Source organism: Eulemur rufifrons, chromosome 16, assembly GCF_041146395.1.
Source record: "Eulemur rufifrons isolate Redbay chromosome 16, OSU_ERuf_1, whole genome shotgun sequence".
NCBI classification, from domain to species: Eukaryota; Metazoa; Chordata; class Mammalia; order Primates; family Lemuridae; genus Eulemur; species Eulemur rufifrons.
Genome location: NC_090998.1, coordinates 76,383,496 through 76,406,045, shown reverse-complemented (window position 1 = coordinate 76,406,045; position 22,550 = coordinate 76,383,496). Strand labels below are relative to the sequence as shown.

Below are 22,550 nucleotides of genomic sequence, written 5' to 3'. Positions count from 1 at the left end.
CTTGTTCACTCCCTGAAAAATAATGACATAGTTAGTGCTCTGCTCCCTTTGGTTTCTCTCCTAACCTACTTACATCCATTCCAGGTAAAGCATTCCATTGTCGACCTCCTGCTTGGCCTGCAGCTTAGCTTGCTGATAAACTTCTGAAGTTTCCGGTTCACAGAGACCCAGTTGTACAATATTAGGAAATGGCTGTCGTCCAAGAAGGTGTCCATTTAAAGACAAAAACTCTTGAAAATTCTCACAGACTGCACAATCCTATGAATAAACTGAAATCTCTTAGAAATATAATCAGAGCCAAGATCTGACATTTTTCTGTTTCTGTGACCTTGCTACTTCAAAGGCTTAAATGAAATATGCTCTATATGAACTAAAATTGAACAGCTAACCATTAGGTAACAAATACATAGTGATTCTCTCCTGCCTTTTAAACATAGGGTAAGAATATCATTATCAAACACATTTCTTAACACATTCTTTTTTTAAAAAAAACCACTGAACTTCACCTTACTTTCCCAACTTTCAAACCCCAATCCTACCTGCATTGCCAGTAGACTAGGAAGCAGATTAATTAGAATAATCAAAGGTTAAAGTAGGGAAATTCTCTCTTCACCCTTCTATTCCACTCATTCCCACCATTAAACCTAGAATTAAATGTCAAAATGAAATGTCCCTTAAGCACTAATTTTTCATATAAACATATACCTTTTTATCCAGTATATGCCTGTATTCCATAAATTCATGAATCAGATGAGCAGGGCCCACAAGTTCTGTTTTTGCTTTAATCCAATCCAGGGAAAACATTAAGGCACAGAGTTCCTTTTAAAAAAAAGTAGTATCAGCAACACTGTTAAAGTAATCAAGAAATTTTAAGTATAACATCTTTATCCTAACACTACTGAGAGAAACTTAGCAGATACTTAGAATTTAAAGGATGCAAAGCAAGCTAATGAAAAATAACATACCATTGGCTCCAAAGAAACATAAAATGGCCTTCACACCTCTAAATAAATTTCAGTTGGATTAAAAATTTAAATATAAAAGAGAAAACCTTAAAAAAAATACTAGAAGATACAGGTAAATACTTTGGTAACCCTGGGGTAAAGGAAATCTTTGTAAACATGACACTAAAACAAAATACAAAAACAAGGTGCATTTAACTACATAAAAATTCAAATCTTCAACAGAGTAGGAAGCAATATAAACTAAATTTACGACAAAAAATAAACCAGGATGAGCGGTTAATATTCTTTATAGAAAATTCTAATAAAATAAGAAAAATATCCCAATAGAAAAAAATAAGTAAAAGCAAAGGATGAAAGCCAATTCACAAAATAAAAAGTACCTATGGACAAAATTTTTTCAATATTCAAAGTGAAGCAACAAAAATTTACCATTTTTTAAATATTAGATTTCCAAAGACTAAAGGAGTGGTAAAAACATTAGCTGGAATCAGGGCAAATGAACACTCTCATCTACTGTTGGTAGTGATGTAAAACAGAGTACCCTTCTGGAGGGCAGTTTGGCAATCTATGTTAAAATTTAAATTGTACACACCATTAGACACAGAAATTTCACTTATAAAAATGTACCCTAGCCAATCATACTGTAACTATACAATAAAATAGTATGAAGCTTTAAAAATCATGTCACTCTATGTAAATGACATGAAAAGATGATCATTAAATATAATTAAGTGGTAAAAGCAATATATAATACTATTTCTATTATGATCCCACTTGTTTTTTTTTGTTTGTTTTTTTTTGAAACAGAGTCTCACTCTCTTGCCTGGGCTAGAGTGCCGTGGCATCAGCCTAGCTCACAGCAACCTCAAACTCCTGGGCTCAAGCAATCCTCCTGCCTCAGCCTCCCGAGTAGCTGGGACTACAGGCATGCGCCACCATGCCCGGCTAATTTTTTTTCTATATATATTTTTAGCTGTCCAGATAATTGCTTTCTATTTTTAGTTGAGACAGGGTCTCACTCTTGCTCAGGCTGGTCTCGAACTCCTGAGCTCAAGCGATCCTCCGGCCTCGGCCTCCCAGAGTGCTAGGATTACAGGCATCAGCCACCGCGCCCGGCCCTGATTTTTGTTTTTGAGGACTATAAATAATGTATTTGTTATTTCAAATATAGTTTTGAGGTGCTTTCTTTTTCTTTATTTCTTTTTTATGGTAGGAAAAGTTACATTTCAAAGTGGCAGACATTGTTGGAGAGTTTTCCCAGAATAGTGTTCTTCGAAATTCAAAGGAATAGTTAAATAAGGTCCATGTGAAATGGACTTCTTAATACAGTTTTACTCAGATTTGTCCAAAAGTAAAACTGCTATTCATTTAATACAAATTAAGTCAGATAGTAAGACACATAGCGTTTTCGGCATATGCAGAGCAACGACAGAAAATGGATGCTGATCTGTAGATATCTTTGATGATAACAATCACCTTTTTGTGATAAATTATTTATTTAATAGAAGTGGAAGAGAATTTCCTAACCTGATAAAGGACATCTATGATAAATCAACAACTAACATGATGACTATTTTTCCTGTAATTTTTTTTTTTTTTTTGAGACAGAGTCTCACTCTGTTGCTTGGGGTAGAGTGTCCTGGCATGAGTCTAGCTCACAGCAATCTCAAACTCCTGGGCTCAAGCAATCCTCCTGCCTCAGCCTCCCAAGTAGCTGGGACTACAGGCATGCGCCACCATGCCCAGCTAATTTTATATATATATATTTTTAGTTGTCCATATAATTTCTTTCTATTTTTAGTAGAGACAGGGGTCTTGCTCTTGCTCAGGCTGGTCTCGAACTCCTGACCTTGAGCGATCCTCCCCTCGGACTCGGAGAGTGCTAGAATTACAGGCGTGAGCCACCGCGCCCGGCCCCCATTTGGTTTTAAAAAACAAGTGCGTTGATCTAAGCAGCAAAATGATCTAGAAAACTATACACAAAAGCATTAGCAAAGGTTAAGATCTTTTTTTCTTTCTAGTTTTTTTTCTAAATTTTTCTGAAGAAAATAAACCATTACCTTTAAAATCAGAAAAGGCTAAAGAAACTGAATCCTGCCACACTATCACATGTATCAAAAGCTAACAAGATGCACTGACCCAGTAATTCCATTTCTAGGAATTTTCCAAGGAAACAACACGGCTACAAAAATGAACAAGAATGCTCACTATAACACTATAAGGGCAAAACAACCTAAATGTTCAATAATTAGAGTTTAATTAAGTAAATTTGGCTATAGATGTTTATTGGAATACCACCCTTCTGATGTAGATTATTAAATATATTTTGCTAGGTGAACAAAACAGCTTATAACAAAATATGCTATTTTTGTAACTAAGCGATAACATACTTGAGCATAGAAAAATTACTGAAAGTACATATGTTTTTCCAAAATGGTAACATTTTGAGTAGTTGGTTGGTAGTCAGGACTTCAAATACCATCTTATACTAATGATTCCTAATTTTTATCTTTTATCCATAATTCTCCCCAGAATTCCAGATTCATATATGTAACTGCCTATTCAATATTTCCACCCTGATGTCTTAACAGGTATATCACACTAAGTATATTCCAAATGAGCTCCTAACCTCTCCCTTTCCTTGCAGGAAAAAATTTGTCCTCCCACAGACTTCCCCATTTCAGTTCATGGCAGCTTCATTCTTTCCATTGCACAAGCTTGGGGTCATATTTGATTCTTCTCTCATAAAATCCATCAGCAACTCATGATGATTCTGCCCCTACGTTGTCATTTTCTTTCTCCTTCCATGCTTTGTCCTTCTTCTGAGCACTTAACTACCTACTGACATATGATAAACTTATTTATTGTCTGTCTCTCCCCAGAATATTAGCTCAATTAGAGGAGAGACTTTGTTCCTGTGCTTTATTCTCTTAATGAAGAACAATACCAGTACATAACAACCACTCAATAAATATTCATTAAATGAATGAATATACTTTCCCACCCTCCACTTCCTCTCAAAGCTTCATAAACAAATCCATACTGCCCATAAAGGAAAGCTACTGGTCAGATGAGAGACAATTTTGAGGTGGTTCATTTACTACAGTTATCTTTTAAAAAGATACTATAGGTACCTTTTTAAATCATTGAAGGTAAAAATAGTAATAAAAATAAAAATACTTACATAGGCTATAATTCTATTTGTACTAATAAAAGAAAATTCTAGTCATAGGACAAAACTTGTTTGAGAACATAACACCAAAGAAAAATGCCCAAAAAAAAGGGTACATTTAACTACATAAAACTTCAAATCTTCAACACTATAGAAAGCAATATAAACAAAATTTAAGACAAAAAATAAACCAGAAATAAATATTTATTCACAATATATATGGAAAAAGGAAAGTGACATAAAAGAAAAGAATTTTTAAATGGGTCATCTTACTTTGTGCATATTGGCACTGGCCATGTGATAGGCCAGAAAGTTGTACCAATACATGCAGTCCTCCTGATCTGGTGAAAGAGTATGTAGCTGGTGATACCTCTGAAACTGAGTGATCATCTTCTTATGTAGATCCTGAAACCCAGATTAAACATTTCAGAAGACACAAACCATGTCATAACATAAGCATCATTATAACTACATCTTCCAAAGCTATTAAGAATGTACACAGAATCTTCCCACAAAATAGTACTCTTCAGTGGAGAAACCTTGCAGATACCACGTTAACCAAATTATCGATATTAATATCATCCATAATAAAACATATCAATACCAAGTACTCCCTGATATGATGCACTGAGAAGAATATAACATCATTTCTGTGGTATTCTTGCCAAATATGTATAACCTCAACACAGTCAGGAGAAAACATCACACAAAACCAAATTAGGGTACACTGTACAAAATAACTGGCCAGTACTATCCAAAAGTGATAAGGCCATGAAAGATAAAGACTGAGGAATTCTCACAGATTTGAGGAGACTAAGAAAAAGAACAACTAGGGAAACAAGACAATCACATGCAGTACAGGATCCTGAATTGGCCTGGACCACAAAAAGAATACGTGGATTAGTTAACATTATTGTGTCAACGTTAATTCTCTGGCTTTGACAGTTGTATTGTGGTTACATAAAATGTTAGTATCAGGGAAGCTAAGTGAAAGGTTTATGCATAGAAACTATCTGTACTATTTGGTAACTCTTCTATAACTCTAAAATTATTTCAAAATAAAAAGTTAAAGAAAAAAGGATGTACCAAGATACAAGTACCTGAAGCTGACTGCGATTCTTCTCTGTAAGAAAATCTACTTGAAGATCATGTAAATAATAATGAAATGATTTTCCATTCCGATCACAAAATAAGAGAGACTTATTAACAAACTCCTGCAGTATATCTTCAACTTCTTCAGTTTCCATGTCCCAGAGAATACATAACACCTAGGAATCATTGTAAGCATTTTATGTGCCTAGAAGTACAATGACTGTGACTGTAGACCAGTTGTTAACATAAAAAAACCATATTGCAAAGACTTTAATAAGAATGTCACCATTTCGTAAGAAGAAGCCCAACTATTCCTCAAGATAGAAGAGAGAAAGAAAAGTTGGATGCTTCTTCAACTTCACTAGAACCACTGAGAAATACGCAACTCATGAGCTCAACACAGAGCCTTTAATGGAGACTGAGAGCAGATGGACTTCTCCATCCTCCACCCCACCACCTCTATCCCATGGGTCTCATCCTTCCAATGTCCTCTGTAACAATATCCTCAGCATTATATCAAAGCTTACATGCCATAAATACCCAATGACAAGAATTGTTGGTTCATCTATTACCTTTGTAGGCACCTTAACATCCTTCTGAAGAATGGAAAGATCTGTGTAGTAATCTTTGATGTCTTCTCTGAGCATTTCCACACTTATAGACATGGCTTCATCCAGAGCCTCATAATCATAAGATGAAGATTTCCTTATTCTCTTAAATTGTTTATTCTGAAGTTGTCTGAGGTAGTAATCCCAGCGATTGGGAAAATCACGTAAAAGTGCACCAATTAAAGATACTACAAGGGGAGAACCTAAAAACAAAAAACAAAAAATGAAGTCGTCACTGTATTAATACCATCTTATTTTAAAAATCATCACTAAGAATCAACTTATTCATAAGAAACAATTTCCACTGCATGTTATCTAAAGCCTTAAAATATTTATAACTGTGGCCGAGCGCAGTGGCTCACACCTATAATCTTAGCCCTCTGGGAAGCTGAGGCGGGAGGATTGCTTGAGCTCGGGAGTTCGAGACCAGCCTGAGCAAGAGCGAGACCCCATCTCTACTAAAAATAGAAAGAAATTAGGCAAACAACTAAAAATAGAAGAAATTAGCCAGGCACGGTGGCGCATGCCTGTAGTCCCAGCTACCTGGGGGGGGGGGCTGAGGCAGGAGGATCGCTTGAGCCCAGGAGTGTGAGGTTGCTGTGAGCTAGGCTGACGCCACGTCACTCTACCCCAGGCAAGAGAGTGAGATTCTGTCTCAAAAAAAAAAAAGAGAAAAAGAAAACACTTGGATGAAGCATATATTTGATGGCAGAAAGAAAAATAAGGTATTTATAAACATAACAACAATAAAACAAATAATCTTAAGAACTGTTAGATTTGACTATATAAAATTTTAAATTTCTGTAGCTCAAAAAATACCACAAATAAAATTAAAATGTACATAAAAAAGTGGGAAATAATATTTGCAAAAATATGACAAAGAGCTCATAGCTTTAATAGAGTATTTAAAAATAAATTTTAAAATATTTATATTACAAAAGAAAAGTGGGTCAAGGATAATTTCTTAAAACACAAATATTCAATAAATAAGTAAAAAGTTCAACTTCACTAATAAAAAAACGTGAATTAAGAAGATAGGCCAGGGGCGATAGCTCACGCCTGTAATCCTAGCACTTTGGTAGGCTATGGCGGGAGGATCGCTTGACATCAAGAGTTTGAGACCAGCCCAAGCAAGAGCAAGACCCCATCTCTACAAAAAATAGAAAAATTAGAGGGGTGTGATGGCTTGCACATTCAGTCCCAGCTACTCAGGAGGCTGAGGCAGGAGAATCACTTGAGCCCAGGAGTCTGAGGTTGCAGTGAACTATGATGACGCCACTGCACTCTAGCCCAGAGCGACAGAGTCAGACTCTCTCAAAAAAAAGAAGACAATATCAGTTTCTACTTCTTAGATTAGACCATTATTTTTATAAAATCCCAACCAAAATAAAAATTTAAATTGGACTCTCACTATATGTCTTATTCTTTGACAGCAAAGGTCATGTCTTTGTCCCACTCCTCCCACTAATGTGGTCTCTTAACATATTGTGGGCATACATTAAATATTTTAACCTAAAACTCTAAATATCCCAGAAGTTTTTAGATGTTCATGTGCTAAATTATCATATTCATTAGCCTAACTTACAAAAGAGGAATTAATATCCCTATCACCCCCTCATATAACAAAATAAATAACCATACCTTTACATTCTTTTATAATACTGTGAGCTTGTTCTGGCAAGTCTGCTTTCTTCACATTAACAAAAAGGGATAAAATTTCAAGTCCTTTTTCTTTTCCTAAGCCACTCTCCACAGGGACTACATATTTGGGACCTGCAACAAAATCACAAAACAAAGTGAGTAATTTAGTATTATGCATATTTTAATGTAATTGAATTAAATACAAAAGGTACTAATTTAAAAAAAAAGAGGGTGGGGAAAAACTGTAAAAAAAAAAAAAAAAAAAGGTACTAAAAAAGTAAATGAATAATCCTTACCCATTACTGAATCTGTAACACTCTTGTCTCTGGTTGTAAGAAGAATCTGACACTGATTATCAAAAGCTTTCAACACCCAAGGATCCCAAACATCATCCAAGATCAACAGAGACCTAATTTAAAAAACCGTAATGAATCATTAATGATACTTATTTTTAAGCTTCCTTTAAAAAAGATACTTCTGGCTGGGCACGGTGGCTCACACCTATGATCCCAGCACTTTGGGAGGCCAAGGTGGGAGGATTGCTTGAAGTCAGGAGTTTGAGACCAGACTGAGCAAGAACAAGACCCTGCCACTACAAGAAATAGAAAAATCAGCCAGTTGTGATGGCTTGTGCCTATAGGCCCAGCTACTCGGGAAACTGAGGCAGGAGGATCCCCTAAGCCCAGGAGTTAGAGGTTGTAGTGAGCTATGACAATGCCACTGAACTCCAGCCAGGGTGACAGAGTGAGACCCTGCCTCAAAAAAAAAAAAAAAAAAAGATAATCCTACCAGTGTCTTTCAAAATCTACCAAATTACAAAAAAAAAAAAGAAAGAAAGAAAGAACAGATATATGGCTAGTTTGCAATTCTTCCTCTTTTCTTTGCTATATTCCTGTCTCAGTATGCTGATTCAAATAAGGAGAAAAAATTAGAGACCTCCCCCTCCTCAAACCCCAAATCAGAACATATTAAAATGAAAAGTCTTACAAAGAGAACTGCATAAACTATGTAAGTATTAAAATTCGTTAGTTCAGCCATCACTTAGTGTATAAAGAACTATCCAAGTAATGAGACTTTTCTAACTCAGTCTGTAAGCACCAAAGCCAAATTGGAACTGAGCTCAGGTTAGCATCAGAATGATTCATACAACAATGGTGATCTGTGACCACTTCTTATCTATAAAACCAGCAATTTCATATGTTCCAACCCAATAGAATTGTACTAGCAAACGTAATACTTTGGTATAATAGTGGGGTTTTTCATCAATGTGTTTATTCATAATAACAAAGAATCTCTATGCCAATTTCTGATTCATCTCTATAAAAACTTTTCTAAACTCTGGTGAACAAATGGGGGGAAAATACAATTAAAACCTGAAGGCAGCCTCCTGCCTGTAATTCCAGTACTTTGGGAGGCAGAGGTAGGAGGATTGCTTAAGGCCAGGAGTTCGAGACCAGCCTGGGCAACACAGTGAGACCACATTACTACAAAAAATTTAAAAATTAGCCAGGCGTGGTGGTACATGCCCGTAGTCCCAGCTTCTCAGGAGGCTGTGGCAGAAGGATCACTTGAGCCCAGAAGCTCAAGGCTGCAGTGAGATAAGATTGCAACACTACACTCCAGCCTGGGCAACAGAGCAAGACCCTGCCTTAAAAACAAAACAAAACTGATAGTATAATTATACACTAGCATTTTTATGTGAATGACACACTGTACACCATAAAAAAAAATACTCTTGGTCCGCACACAGGTTGAAAAATTGCAAAAGCATGAACCTAATAATCCTGAAAAACAAAATGCCTTCTTTATAAGCCAAGGCGTGATACATCTTGTGGCTGCAATATTTTCCTAAATAGAAGTCACCTTTGTTTTGGCAAAAAAAGGAAAGTAGGACTAGGGAAAAGTTATTATGCAATTAAAAAGGGAATGGTTAGTGGTTTCAATTCTATTTCCTCCAGGGAAATGGATAACAGTGACTATCAAGGGGAGGAGATGATAAAGTGATCTGGAGGAGAAATAGGGAGTGAGAAGAGAGGCTTATCCTCTGTAATAAGAATTACATTAGAATCACCTAGCAGGCTTTTCCAAAAAAATTCTCTTCTCACCCTATATTCTGATATTAATCCCCTTACCAATTTGAGAATCACTACCATACTCAGACACTATTACATATGAAAGTATACTGCATCCTTAGGTACACTAGGGCATTAAAAAAATGCTCAAAGCCACTACCCAATTTTCACTCAATATACTGTAACATTACCAAGGCATGCTTTATTCATCTTTGTACTTGTAGCACTTGGCCCAGAACCTGGCATAACACTCAACATTAGTTAAATGAACAAATGAAAGAATGGCTCCTAGATCACAGAAATCAAATTGTTGACTGAATTGCAGGTTATATATACTCTTAACAGAAAGAGCAACTAAGCTGCTATCTCCCTTTTGGCTAACAAAAACTGTGAAACGGTTGATAACAATGCCTGCCACTTAATGATAAGTACTCAATGAATTAATTAATTAATTACTGGAAGAACAAACAAAAGAAACTCACTCTTGATGTATAAGGAAGTAGAAGAGTTACATATATACCTGTAAAACCTAAGACAATTCTCGTTCTGATACACATGAAAAATAAATAAATAAATAAATAAAAACTAAGACAACCCAATAGAAGGAGGGTCCCATTAAAAATCCTTCCTGACTTTTATCAGTTGCCTGCATTTATTCTCTCTTATTCTAACCACTCACCTACTTAAAACATATTGCCTGAGAGCCTACATGGTACATGAGAGACAACGTGGTGGGTAGACTGCCAGATGACAGTCACTTTATTAAAAAATAAAAAAGAGTGAAATAAGAAAGCAATGGTTCTTTCTAAACCCCTCTGTGGAAGAGCAGGAAAAAGGTATGATGTTCTCAAGATGTCAGTAGTTAAGTCTCATTGGGACTTCATACACCAACTAAATTTGATCACTTGTACCTTGGGTATTTGCGAAGCATAAGAATGCGGAGACGATCTTTAGCCTCTTCAATATTAAGTGGAAGCCTCTGGGAAAAACTCTCATCCTGATCCAACCGTGCGCAAAGATTCTGCAGTTTCATCAGAAGCCCAGATTTGTCTTGTTTCCCAACTGAAACCCAATGCACACCACTTGGGAAACAACCTAGGGAGGAAAAGAATAATAAACTTAAGGCCCTTGAACAGGAGTCCTCCTTTGAATGATTTTACTCTTAAGCATCAAATTTACTTCAATCCCATCCCATCTTCAACTCCTCTTGATTCAGGCTATAAACTGTGTGTGTAGATTATTGTTAAGCTTTATAGCCTGAATCTAAGAGAAGTTGAAGATGTGAAGAAACTGAAGTTTGGAGTAAATCTGCAGCTTAGCAGGAAAATCCTACCAAGCAAAATTTCACCATCTTTGTCCTACATCATCAATGCTCACTGCACAGCACGGTTTCTGAACCTCAGAGCTCTTGACTTCTGGGGCTGATAATTCTTTGTTGTGAGGGACTGTCCTGTGCATGACAGGCTGTTTAACAGCCTCCCTAGCCTCAATCTACTAGATGCCAGTAGGATTCCCCCTTACCAGTACTGACAACCAAAAATATCTCCAAACATTGTCAAATGTGCCCTGGGGGACAAAATCACCCCTGGTTGAGAACCACTGATGCCCTGGAACGCATAACTCACTCATGGATTTTTTTATACAGACTTAATATAAGAAGTTAGATTCAAGTCCAGTTCTACTTCTTAATTGCTAAGCAATCTTTAGCAAATCACTTCACCTCAGTCTCATTTATTATACTGGAACAAGACTATCTACCCCACCTATTTCAGAACTGCTATGAGAAATTAATGACATAAAATATATGAAATTGTATTAACTCTAAAGGGTGACAACAGACAAGATACTAGTGTTATGGACAGGAGAGCACCTCACAAATACTAAGCTTTGAACTAGTCAGCACTTATAAAGCTGGCCATTACTACTACTGTTATCATCATCATCGTTAATTAAGCTGTAATACATCTTGTAATATATATTTTATTTACATATGTATCAGGAGCTAAAACTTAAGTCTTCATAGACTATACTTAATCAGCTACACATAGATAAAAAATATATGAGGGGTTCCTATGCGCAAAATACAGTAAACAGTAGCATTAAATCATACCAGTGGCATTAACCATATTTATATTATGTGATCTTAACAGTACAAAAAAAGCAAAAAATAGACACAAAGATAAATGAGTTAAATTACACACACTGGGCAGTTTATTCACTGGTATTCACAAATAATTAAATACAAATATAAATTACTATTTTAAAAACTTAATTATCCAAAAAAAAAAACATTTGTATATAAGCACAAAGATCTATTAAGGACAGATATTTATTGAGCACTATTCTGACATTTCTACATATGTTAATTCATTTAATACTATAGTACACTATCAAGCAGACACCAGTATTACTCCCATTTTGAAGATAAGGAAACTGAGATGTAGAAAGGCTAAGTAATTTGTCCAAGGTAACACAGCTAATAAAGCAAAGCTGGGATTCAAACCTTCAGCATCAATGCTCAATTTCTACACTTCTGCCTCCCAAGGATATTCACTGCCAAACTGTTTGCAACAGGGAAAAGCTGGAAACAACCTGCAATGTCCATCTTAACCTACTACCCCACTGCAGGATTCCCAAGTCTGAGGCAAGCCCAACTGAGGAATTTAGAAGCTTTATATGAATGAAGTCTGGAGTATTAAACACGATTTGACATTTTAATTACTAAAATGAGACTTTTATAACTTGAAGTGATGTGGGGATTTTGAACCTATAAAAAGGTCAAGAAAAGGATCAGTCTCGAGGAGAACTGGCAATGAGGAAAAAGAATGAAGTTTTTTTTTTTTAATTATACCCTACAGACCCCAATGCAATGGTTATATTAATAGTAACTAAATAAACCAATAAAATTGTCAAGGCTTATGATCCTGAATTTAAATTGGAACTCTTTTCCCCAGAGAAGAGGAAGTAATGGTCTGAATGAAGCCAAGGGGAACAAGAGAAAATACTTACTCCATCTTTCAGCATAGAGAAAAAGGAATCAGCTTTCACCCCAGATAAGGAGAGAACTAAAGAGTGAAGAGTATGTGTGTGCTAAAGAGTGACTGAATGATGGACAATAAAATCTAGGCCCAAATCTATGGTGGCACTGATAGGATAAATAGTAAGGATATTATGGAATCAATGGATGAGAAGCCTTGGTAGATCTAACTACAGCAATAAGCTTAAAGAATAGAATGGGTGGAGGTGGGCAAAGAATAGAATCAAATGTTTAGTATCAAGATTCCAGTAGTGCTATAGTTCTAGTAATGACAAGGAGCAGGCTCCAATTGGTGACCAGGGAAGTATATGGCTAAAGGAAAGAGAAGAAAATGGTCATGGGAGAAAAAAGGTCAAGGAACCAAGAGGCCGAAACTTTGGATGACTCATCTACATAGATATAAAAATCACTAAGAATTGCAACAGAAAAAGGGCGTTAGAGGAAGGTTATAAGCTAAGAACTCCAATCATCAGTGAATGAGAGAATGATGACATCACTGGAAAAGATTAGAGAAATAAACTTCAAAGAACTCAGCTGGAGAAGGGAGTATGAATGGGCTGGATGAGGCAACAGAAAGCAAGGACAATACCCACCCATTTCCCAGTGCTGAAGTATGTGGGACCACTTTTTGAAGGTGGCTATGGAGAAAACGGTATCTTCAGGAAACCGTCCAGTTTTAGATAAGGCAATGAGGTGAACACTCTAACAGGCTAATCATATAGAAGTGTTTCTTCCTATAGAGAAGGAGGCCTAGAGGGTATGGCAGAAAAGAATGAGAATGAGAGGAGAAGACCTAGACCAGAATTTGGCAATGTACTGAGTAGTGGCTGCATGAGAATCTAAAATATAATAAATGACCAAGAGACAGAACTCTGTAGTAACTGAAGTAGAGAAACAGGGCTGTGAAACCTGATTTGATTATCAGTGCCAGCGTCTTAGAGGAAGGTAGACAAGTTGTATGGCTTTACTCCATAAGCTTCCTCAAGTTCCCTCATGCCTCCTTCAGTGCACATCAAGTTATGAAACAGCAAATTCCTGAGGCTTCACTTAATGTTATAGCTGTGTTTTGTGTGTGTGCATATTTGTAAATGCACAGAATAAAGTTTGGAAAAATTCAGTCCAAACTATTAACCAAAATTATCTCTGGGGTAGGTTTTAGAATTTAGGAGAAAGGAAAGAAAGGCAAGTGAAAAGAACTTTTACTTCTTTTTAAATGAAAATACTACTTTTGTAATATTTACATACAAAAAAAGGTGTAAACTACTTGTTGCCTTAAGTTTTTTTTTTAATTTGTACCATTTAAAAATCATCCTAGAATTAAAGACAAGGCAAAGAAAGTATCCTGATATAGCTACCTAGTAAACTCTTTCACACTATAATGTAAGTACCTATTCCTAGGTCAAAGGCCTTTCTTTCTTAAATTAAAGCTTAAAATTAGAGTATATAAACACATGCAAGAAAAACAAAACACTATCTGCTTTTAAGAAAAACAGACAAACACACCAAATGACCATCTGATCTGCAAATCTGCTACCATCACAATGTGACACTTAGTTAAATACTGAACCATTAATTCCACATTTCTGAAAGAATCGAAACAATCTTGACTATGGATGGGCACAAGAGGGAGCAATTTAGCCTCAAATGAGGCTGCACTTATAATTCATTCAGAGAAAAATTGCCTTTATTCAGAGAAAACTAACTCCACCCTACTTTTACATGAGGCTTATGCTGGTAGCAATTAATAATCTAATAGCACCAAAGAAATCTTGGGAAGGACAGAAACAAATAGGTAGACAGCCTTTATAGAATGCTTTCATGCTTTAACAACTCAGCATACGAACACAATAGTGTAAATGGTTTAAGGATATGTCAACGCTTTACAATTGTCCTACAGATAAGAAAAAAATTAAGGGTTGAACTTTCAAAAGAAAGCTGGGTTACTTGAAAATGTATAGACACAAACAGTAAAGAACTTAATATTCTTGGGATGGGGTGGGGGGAGGGGATGGGTGTATAACTACATGATGAGTGCATTGTGCACGGTCTGGGGAATGGTCACGCTTGAATGTTCTGACATGGGGGGATGGGCGGGACATGGGTAGTGTATGTGGCCTGAACTTTTGTACCCCCATGATGATAAGCTGAAATTAAAAAAAAGAAAAAAAAAAAAAGAACTTAATATTCTTTATACCAACCACCACCCTACGACAAAATTTCTATATGAACCACAATTTTAATCAAGTCTGTAACCCTTACATTATCTGCATTTTTAAAGAAAAAGGTTTTGTGCTACAATTAAATGGAAAAAAAAATTCTAGAAATGAAACTCCAGAAATTAAAATTTATCTTTGGGAAAGCATCTACTCTTGAGCTAGTGAACATACAAACACGGACTCCAGAGATTAAAGAGCTAAATATGAACAGTAAGGCTATAATAGGACTACTTGCACAGAACTCAGGAAGAACAAATTAGAAGGTAAAAAAATTGATTAATTTGACATCAGAACTAAAGATTTCTCCTCTACTGAGAACACCCAGGACAAAGTTAATACAGATGGTAAATTAGGATAACGTATTTACAAAGTCTAAAATCAACAAAGTCCAATACCTAAAACAACAAAGTCTAATATCTAGAATATAAAAAACTCCTAAAAACCAACAAGGAAATCGCAATGGAAAAAAATCATATTAATATAAATAAAATTTATTAAAAAAAGGAAACCCAAAAGGCTAACAAGCTTATGAAGAAATGTTCAAACTTGAGTTATCAGAGAAATGCAAATTAAAAGATACTGTGAACCAAAATAAAATTTTAAGGTTTACCCAGCCACCGGCTGACTAAATGGACCCCCTTGTGGACAAAGGAATATCCTAAAACTAAATTGCCTGCCAGGAGGAAGGAGGTCAGACATGCCTCATCATGACCCCCCTCCCTTCTTGGGGACATCCTTTGTAACCCATTAACAGGCCTAAAGATATGCAAGACAAACCTACAGGCCCTCAATTTACACAACAAATATATGTCCAGGTGGCTTATCTCTGATAAACAGCAACCAAGTTAAAACATCCCAAGCCTTTAGACAAAGCTTCGTGTCTTTAACCAATTACAAACCAAAGAATCTTTAAACCCACCTATATCCAAAGCCGCCCCCCCCAACTCCCTGCCTCCACCCCCGATTCGAGATGGCCCACCTTTTCGGGCCAAACCAATGTATGCCTCCCACCTTACCTGTAACCCCTGTCTCCCTGAAATGTATAAATCTAAACTGTAACCCAGCCACATCCAGTCCATTTGCTCAAGGCTTCTTGGGCATAGCTCTAGGTCATGGTCCTCAAATTTGGCTCAGAATAAATTTCTTTAAAATTATTTTACAGAGTTTGGCTTTTTTTCTGTTGACAAGATCATTTTATACTGGCTGGCCTAGCAAAAATTACAAAGCTGGATCATATCAAGTGTCATTGGGGAAGTGAGAATATAGGAGCCCCTCTACCCTGCTGGTGGAAATGCAAGACGGGAGGGCAATCAAATTTGACATTTGTATATCCTATAATTTAGCAATTCTGTTCCTGGCTACATATACTCAAGAAATTCTCACTCCTGTAAGAGTTCAACCCACTTTTGCAGGACCAGCAGAGTTGGAGACAATCTACGTATCTACTGACTTAGGGCAAAGGCCAGTAAAACATGTTGGATGCATTGAGTAGCAATTGAGTATAACAAATAATATGTATACATAGTAACAAGGATAAATATTAAAAAGATAGTGTAATGGGAGATAAAAATGATAAAATGATACCACAACATCTATGCAAACAAAATATTTGCATACAAACAACATATACATTTTATAAGAGCACATACATTCACAGATATTTACAACGAACATATATTAATTACATTAGAAGGACTGCCTTCTGGGAAGGGGAAAGGAAATCAGAATGGGAAATTTTGAAAAGAAAATAACCAAATACGGTAAGAAGCCAAGCCTTGTGCAGACCTACTATGATAATGAGCTGTGAACTAAAGAATGTTGATTAACTCAATCTTCTGAACTTGAGATCCCACAAAAGTATGAGGGATATGAATTAGGCTCACATGTACTGGACAGCTGTTGAGGCCCGATTACAGAACGGGGGATGAACACATAAACATACAGACACACAGAAAAAACACAGGGACACACATAGACGGTAAAGACTGCAGTGTGGAAAACACAGGTCAAACACAGGTCGATTTCTTTTTATACTCCTTTTGTCCAGCAGCTACTTCCTGGTACGTGATTATCTTTAGAGCCCTGAGGCAACATGTTCCATTTCTTATGGAAATTGCTTAAGGGAAGGCATACCTTTGCATCTTAACCTTTGGACCTCATTACTTGCGTGCAGGACAATGAGACACACCTTGGCTATTTGCCATAGGAAACAGTTTGTCTATTTCAATAGGCCATTGACCTTTAGCTCCAAGAAGCATTCAGCAGTCAATGGGCCGTGTCTGGACCCATTGACTTCTGGCCTCAAGGAGTGGTCTGGACCCATTGACCTTTGGACCCAAGAAGCATGTCCAGCTTCCCTGACTCTGGGCTCAGGCCAATTCTTGCCCAGGGACGATCCCTACAGACAGCTGCTAGGATTTCTGGGCATTTCTCAAAACAAAATAGCTAAAATCTGTTCCAAGATAACAATTTATACCATATGACTCCCAAATGTTTAATTATGTAAGTTGTTGGTCAATTTTAATCCCTAAGATTGAATATTCATCACAAAATAATGTAGAACAACTTAAATGGGGAGGGGCATTCTTTTAATCCTATAAATTGGTATATTATAAATATATATTTCAAAGAAATGTCATCACAATATTGAAACAAAAACTTATTTCTTCACACTAAAGGAACTTAAGCCAATTTTATCCTAAAATATCTTGTGATCAACTTTGCAGTAGAGGTTAAAAAAAAATCTTGGCTCCAAGACTTGCAAGGAGCTAAGTCCCAGGAAACTTCTCTGTAATAACAGAGGGGGAAAAAAAACAAGGGTTAGGAATTGAGCATACTTCTGACAAGAGTATAATCAATACTGCTAACAAAGGCTACTGCTAACAAAGGCTATGAAGTATAAACCAAAGCCATGTGTGTACAATGAACGTACCCTAGCCTCCATCTTTCTAAATCTCTTAGAGGCTTACAACTTACTCCATTCATTTTGTCATCTAAACTGCTGATTATGTCTTGTGTACTAGAAGTGAGGAACTGTTTTTGAATTCCTCTAGAAATGTTATGCAGAGAGAACTTACTAATGAATGGAGGCAACCAAAAATTGATGCAGCTACACAACTATTCCTGATGAATACCTTAAGAATCTACCAGACTCATTAAGAAGGTCAGTGATACATCTGCCAAAAATATCTCAAGCCCTCTTCTGCCCACTATGCCCATTCCCACTCTAGTAACCACCCACTACCCTTCCCACCTTCCTGCTCTCCCATCCCTACAAAATCTGCCTGGCAAACTTTTATTTTCTCCAAACTCCAGCAAAAATGTCATCTCATTCAGGAAGCCCATCCTGTCCAGCATCTTCCTCCAGCGAGTTAACACATCCTTCCTTTGTTCTAACTTTGTACTTATACTTACTTCTACTGTTCAATTTATCACATATATCATAATTTGTTTACATGTCTGTCTACCCTACCAAACTATAAAACAGACTAAGACACTTACCTTCTAAGAGAGAATGATCTCGAACAGCTTCTGCAGCTAATACAGACTTCCCACAGCCTGCCATTCCATATATGGTGACCCATCCTGGTTCACCATTCAATTTGAAGAGCTTCTGCTGAATTGCATTCACCAGCTTCTTTCTAGTAACAAAAACGACTGGCCTCTGTGGTACTCCACCTTCACAAAGAACTGTCCTAACTGAAATCCAAAATAGGCATGAATGAATAAAATTGTGAAATGGTTCCTCAGGTAACATCAAAAAAACCAAAGAGAGCATGGCTGAGGCTTAGCCTCAGAATTTCCAAAAAAAGTAAGAAAATCTGGCTAGTTAAATTCAACTTTCTGATTTCTCAGAACACAGAGAGCAAAAGCAAACACATACCCTTCAAGATGACTATGAACAACGTAAGGAAGTCTCCATCTATACTTGCTCTTACTCATTGACTCTCCAGTCTTTCTCTCATATTGAAGACTAGGAAGGAGAGTATCAAGGGAAGAATGTTTATGGAATTCCTTTCAAGAACATAGATTTCTCAGCCTGAGCAAGAGCGAGACCCCATCTCTACTAAAAATAGAAAGAAATTATATGGACAGCTAAAAATATATATAGGAAAAATTAGCCGGGCATGGTGGCGCATGCCTGTAGTCCCAGCTACTTGGGAGGCTGAGACAGGAGGATCGCTTGAGTTCAGGAGTTTGAGGTTGCTGTGAGCTAGGCTGACGCCACGGCACTCACTCTAGCCTGGGCAACAGAGTGAGACTCTGTCTCAAAAAAAAAAAAAAGAACATAGATTTCTATAGATTCCTATTCTTTCCTACAAACTCTATAAACACACAGCAAACATAACTAAGGACCTCATTATCTCTAAAAATTAGGGTACACATATTATTATCTCAGCAATAAACAGTTCGCTGGGCAAGAACAAAATGTGAAATTAACAAGGATGCAAACAAGAAATATTAATATTTAAATTAAAAGCATTACTACAATTTTTTCACATGTATTTTTCAGTGAACTGATCACACTGTCTTCAGAAGATTACATCTACAGTAAGGCAAACCTGCAGCAATGTCACCATTGTAATAGCAATGCAATACAAGGCATCATGGATACAAACCATATGTAGTTATTCCACCAACTGAATCTTTGTCACTGGAAGAAGAGACAACAGGAATGCCATCTTGGAGAAGGGCAGCAAGATCTTTATATCCTTCAAGTAGTAGAGCATTATAGAATGATATGTAGCAATAATTATCTTTTTTAAGTATCATTTTAATTAGTAAAGCTGCTCTTTTCTGTTGAGTAGGCTAAAAAAAAAATCAAGTAGTTTAGTATACAATAATGAATGTGTTTATGACATAAATTAGTGGAGACCAATGCAAGTTCTAAAATTCTACAAAGACTGGCTCAGAGGGCTTTACCTCATTTCTTACTTCCTCCTCCTCCAATGTTGTTAAAACTCCATCACCAACCATGTGATCCATGATGTAGGGTGTCTTGATGTCCTTTTCCAGAGCTTCTTTATGTTGAAGCAAACAATTCCGAGATTTTGCATCCATCCTCCCTCAAATTTTTCTCTGTCTGAGCTGTCAACCATGAGCTACAGGTAAAGCATCAAAATATTTGTCAAGCCAATAAACATATGAAAAGATGTGGAACCTCTCTGGTAAGCAAGAAATGTAAACAAGATTTTTTTTTTTTTTTGCAAATACTTTTTTAAATGGACAAAACCCAATGCTTTGAAAGGTATGAAATGGGCATTCTTATACATTACTTGAGGACAGTACAAAATGGATGCAAATCTTCTGGAAAGTAGTATAAGATATGGAAGTGCTTAAAATAAGCAATATCCTCATCCCAGAAATCCTACTTCTGGGATTTTACCTCGAAGAGACATTCACAAATGTATGCAAAAATTACCACAAAAAAAAGTTAACAGAGAGTGTTTAAGTGAGAAAAAAAATGAACACAACCTAAATGTCCAACATTCTAAATATGGATTTAAAAAGAGTATGTATATAAAATGGAATATTATGTAGCCATTTAAAATTATAAAACACATATTTCTATGTACTGACATGGAAAAGATAAACATTGCCAATTTAAAAATAGATATGTGATCCTATATATAACATAAAACATGTGTTTGTATCCATAAACATACACAGAGACGTTTAGAAGTTTATTCATCAAAACGGTTGGGTTACTTCTGAATAATGAGATTTGGGATTTTCCTTTTTTGTACTTTTCTATATTGTCTTAATTTTTTCAATACACATTATTGTTTTTTACAGTAAAAATACTTCTCTTTTTTCAGATAGGGTCTCTCTCTGTCACCCAGGTTAGAGTGCAATGGCACGATCACAGCTCACTGCAGCCCTGAATTACTGGACCCAAGTGATCCTCCTGCCTCAGCCTCCCATGTAGCTAGGACTCTTAAGCATGTGTCACCATGCTGAGCTAATTTTGTTGTTTTTTTTTTTCTTTTTTTTTTTAGAGGTGGGGTCTTGCTATGTTGTCCAAGCTGGTCTTGAACTCCTGGCCTCAAGCAGTCCTCTCACCTCAGCTGTCCAAAGTTATTACAGCCATGAGCCACTGTGCCTAGCCAATTCTTCTTTTTGAAATTAAGACTTTATAAAATAGTGATCATACTGAAGTCCTAATGTTTAGAAAGTTTGTTTCTTTATCCAACATATGACTGAATAGAAGCATTGTTGATATTGACTATTAGTTCTTACTCAATGTAAGTGTCAGCTCTAGGTCTTCATTGGTAAACACATTTCTCACAAAGCACAGGAAATACTCTCTGATGTCATTTCTTGGATTAAGAGGACACAAAGAAAGAATAATATTCTTTACAGTAAAATACTTTAAGTTTCTACCAACTTTATTTCAAATATAATGCAAATTTTTCCATGGGTAGAAAACCCAGCTCAGAATCCCTCCAAGTTTTTAAAACAATAACAGAACTCCATCCACCTATACAATGAAAGAGTATCTAAATGGACTTATTAATTTATTCATTCACTACACATTTGGTGCCAAGCCACTCAGGTGCCAAGCACTGAGACTACAGAAAAGATTAGGTAATATCTCTGAAGGAATTCACAATCTAGTAAAAGAAAAAGAGATGACTAGAATGTGAATGCCCAAAATGCAAAAACAGAGACATGCACAAGTCATTTGAAGCTCAGAGAAGAGGCGCAATAATTATCAAGCTCCAACAATGACCATGCTTTTGAAAAGTTACCAAATGCAGTACTTGCAAAATTAGGGAAGTAGGGTATTTGCCTATGTATGTCAAGATTAAGGCTGGACACAGAAGCTCACACCTGTAATCGCAGCACTACAAAAAATAAACAAATTAGCCAGGCACAGTGGCATGTGCCTGTAGTACCAGCTACTTGGGAGGCTGAGGGAGGAGAATCACTTGAGCCCAGGAATTCTAGACTACAGTGAGCTATGATTGCGCCACTGCACTTCAGCCTGGGGGTCTGAGTGAGACCCCCTCTGTCTCTAAAAAAAAAAAAAAAAATTCTTATTTTTTAAATTCACAAAATGCCGAGTACTGGCATGAACCCAATTGACACAAGTTATGATTAGAATCAAGAGTATCATATTTTTAAGTGCTAATAACTTTCTTATTCTTTTAAACATAAAACCTTCCTCAATTTATAGTAATGGAATTCTAGTTGACAAAACAAAAATGATTTTAGGATATATCCAATAATTGCTAAGGAAACCGACACTCTTTGGCCTTCTGAAACTAATTTCCAATTTTACCTAGCCCTATTCAATTTAAACGCGTAAATTTTAAATGTCTTAGAACTCTGCACAAAATGAAATGTTCTGAATAAATTCTAAGTGTCCTACCTTTTGTAACCGCATCAAAATGGAGAGCCGAAACTCTTCATAGATGTAAAATACCAAATACAGTTTAAGTTTATCCAAGAAAACCGTACTAGTTTACTACTTCCTCGTTTAGATAATTTCTCTTCCTGGTATGGGAGCAGGATGGTTTTCAAATATTCCATGTCCCCGAATTCTCAGTCCCTGAAATCTGCTACTGAGCCTCCAAGGAACCTGGCTCGGGGAAGAAAGCGAGGAGGTAAACTTACCCAAACCTTGGCACCGAGGTCGTACTGGGAAGAGCAGCCCCGCGGGGACAGACTGGGAGAATCAAGGCTGGTGGAGGGGAATGGCAAAGTGGCTTTCGACGTGGAATTCAGGTTCTCCGTGTACCTT

General features: G+C 36.5%; 1 protein-coding gene across 1 annotated transcript in view; it reads right to left on the bottom strand.

Moving 5' to 3' along the window:
• The window catches only part of APAF1 (apoptotic peptidase activating factor 1), a 64,846-nt gene that overhangs the window by 41,873 nt on the left and 423 nt on the right, over positions 1–22,550 (bottom strand). Inside the window, exons 2-12 of the mRNA XM_069491573.1 lie at positions 19,727–19,905; positions 19,423–19,612; positions 18,305–18,502; positions 10,462–10,645; positions 7,775–7,887; positions 7,479–7,610; positions 5,802–6,040; positions 5,238–5,405; positions 4,411–4,542; positions 706–819; positions 74–258 (exon numbers count right to left, since the gene is read on the bottom strand). Of these exons, the coding sequence (XP_069347674.1) occupies positions 74–258; positions 706–819; positions 4,411–4,542; positions 5,238–5,405; positions 5,802–6,040; positions 7,479–7,610; positions 7,775–7,887; positions 10,462–10,645; positions 18,305–18,502; positions 19,423–19,612; positions 19,727–19,864 (1,793 nt within the window). The 5' untranslated portion in view covers positions 19,865–19,905. The remainder of the gene's footprint in view (positions 1–73; positions 259–705; positions 820–4,410; positions 4,543–5,237; positions 5,406–5,801; positions 6,041–7,478; positions 7,611–7,774; positions 7,888–10,461; positions 10,646–18,304; positions 18,503–19,422; positions 19,613–19,726; positions 19,906–22,550) is intronic.